General features: G+C 67.2%; 1 protein-coding gene across 1 annotated transcript, besides 1 other annotated feature; it reads left to right on the plus strand.

Moving 5' to 3' along the window:
* Window position 1: 1 nt before the first annotated feature.
* Tco025E_06401 (uncharacterized protein) lies at window positions 2-1,450 on the plus strand (the record flags this gene model as incomplete). The annotated part of the gene is made up of 1 exon (XM_029373278.1): window positions 2-1,450. A coding segment is annotated over one exon (1,449 nt), but the record flags the coding sequence as incomplete, so codon positions are not given.
* Window positions 1,451-1,932: 482 nt separating this feature from the next.
* Window positions 1,933-1,997: a microsatellite.
* The last annotated feature ends 67 nt before the right edge of the window (window positions 1,998-2,064 follow it).

Here is a 2,064-nt window from a genome sequence, read left to right on the forward strand (position 1 = left end):
GTTTGCTGCGTTGCCCCCGCCTCCCTGCTGTCTGGGCGCCTGTGCCGCACCCACCGGCCCGCCCCGCCAAACCCCTCTCGTGTGTGTGCTTGTGCGTGCTGGCGCGCCCCCTGCCCTCCCACTGCCGCTGCGGGTGCGCATAACAACACACATACAGGCAGGCAAACAGGCAGGCAGCAGTGCACCGTTGGGGCACTGCAGCGGCGCCAATTTGCACGTGGCGACGGCGGCGCAGTGTGCGGCTGTGCGAAGTCCCGCCGCTGGAAGAGAAGGGAATGGGAGGGAGGGAGAGTGGACGGTGTGGCTCACCCTCTCTTTCCTTGCGGGGTGGCAGCGCGCTGCGGGTGGCCGCGTCCCTTCGGAGGCGCCGTGCCCCGCGCACGGTGTGTGTGTGAGTGTGTGCGGCCAGCGCGGTGGGTGTTCGCCTTGGGTGTCGTGTGACCTCTCTCTCTCTCTCTATTGTGCGGCTGTGTCCGTGCAGCCCAGTGGAGAGCGTCTGACGGCGGGTCAGCAGGTGCTAGCGCCGCATCCTGCTGTCAGGACCGTTTCTTCTTCCCCGCATGACTCCTCCTTCCCCCCGATTCTCTTGTCTCCGTCCATCCCTGTTCCTGCTGCGCTCTTCTGCCGACGGCTGGCGCGGCGTCCGACATGTTGGCAGCACGCACTCCAAACTGCAGTGGCAATGCCGGTGCGGGTTCTTGTGACGCTGCCCCCGATGGACGGGCCTGCCGTGACGGAGGCGGCGCTGGCGGAGCAGGTGCTGGATGAGTTCACCGCCGCGCGCCGCGCTGGCTCCGCGGAGGAGCTGCCCTGCTCCGTCTCCTCGCTGCGCCTGCAGCAGGCCACCCGGCAGCGCTACCCCGTCGCGTATGAACGTCTTGTGTTTGAGGGGCGTTGGCGCGGCAAGTGGCACCGTTTCGCGGAGGAGGTTGTGGGGCTGCACTGCTTCCTCTACATGCCGCTGGACTACGCCGAGGCCTGCGGCCTCTGGGCCCACACCGCGCCGAATGAGCTGCGGTGCTGCCTTGTGGGCGAGGACCTCCGCGTGGTGCGGCAGGCGGACGAGGACATGGGCGCACGGCTGCGTGAGCGTCTTCTTCACAAGGGGGCGTTGCACCGCTTCTGCGACGCGGCGCTGCGGGCGGCGCAGGCGGACGCTGGTGCCGGCGGTGCTGGCAGGGCGAGGTGGAGGGCGCCTCCCCTGGCGCCGGCTCTTCGTGGGCTCGCGAAGGGCGCGCCCTACTCTGGCTGCGGCGGGGGCGCCGTGGGGCGGCTGCGGCGCGGCGCCGCGAGGGAGGTTGCGGGGATGCTGGTGGCGGAAGACTCGCAAGCGCGGCACGTGGGTGTGTCGCGCCTCCGCCGCCACGTTGCGCAATGTCTCGAGACGTGGGTGCCGGCGGACTCCGTGGCACGAACCGAGAAAGGCCGCTTCATGGCGGCGTTGGGGTGAGGGGCAAAGGCAGGGGGCCGCGCCCCAGGGAGTGGGGGGCGGATTGTTGCCGCCGCCGCTGCTCTTCTCTGGTCTCGTCACAGGGAAGTTGTGTTTCGCCTTCTTCACAGGACGCCAAGTTTGTATTTTATTATCACTTTTTCTTTTGTTTTGCGCTCTCACAGCAGGATGAGGCTGTCTGGCTTGCTCCCGCGTCCCTTCGGAGGCGCCGCTCCGCTGGGTACTTTTTCCTTTTGGCGTTGTGTGCTGCGTCTGTTGCGTGGCGCGTCTGCCGCGTGGTGTCGTGTCTGTGTGCCTAGTTTTTTTTCTGTTTTTGCCTTTCTTTATCCCTCTCATTCTCCTTTTGGCTGGTGGTTGGCCCTCAGCCGCAGCTCAAGCCGACAACAAATAACGAAGGGGAAAAAGTCAAGGGGAGGAATGTCTGGGAGGCGCGACGAAGAGCCTCACGCTGCTGATGCTGCGGAGGGTCCTGCACCTAATGTGCCGCAGCGACGGCGGGGGGCGAGGGCGGAGGAAGTGCCGCGGCGGCCACAGCGGCCACAGCGGCCACGGTGCCCATCGCAGCCAGAGCGGCCACGGCAGCCACGGCGGGCCTGTGACGTTGCGGTGAAAGA

The sequence above is a fragment of the Trypanosoma conorhini genome, assembly GCF_003719485.1.
Source record: "Trypanosoma conorhini strain 025E chromosome Unknown Tco_14.4_contig_00429, whole genome shotgun sequence".
In the NCBI taxonomy this organism is placed as follows: Eukaryota; Euglenozoa; class Kinetoplastea; order Trypanosomatida; family Trypanosomatidae; genus Trypanosoma; species Trypanosoma conorhini.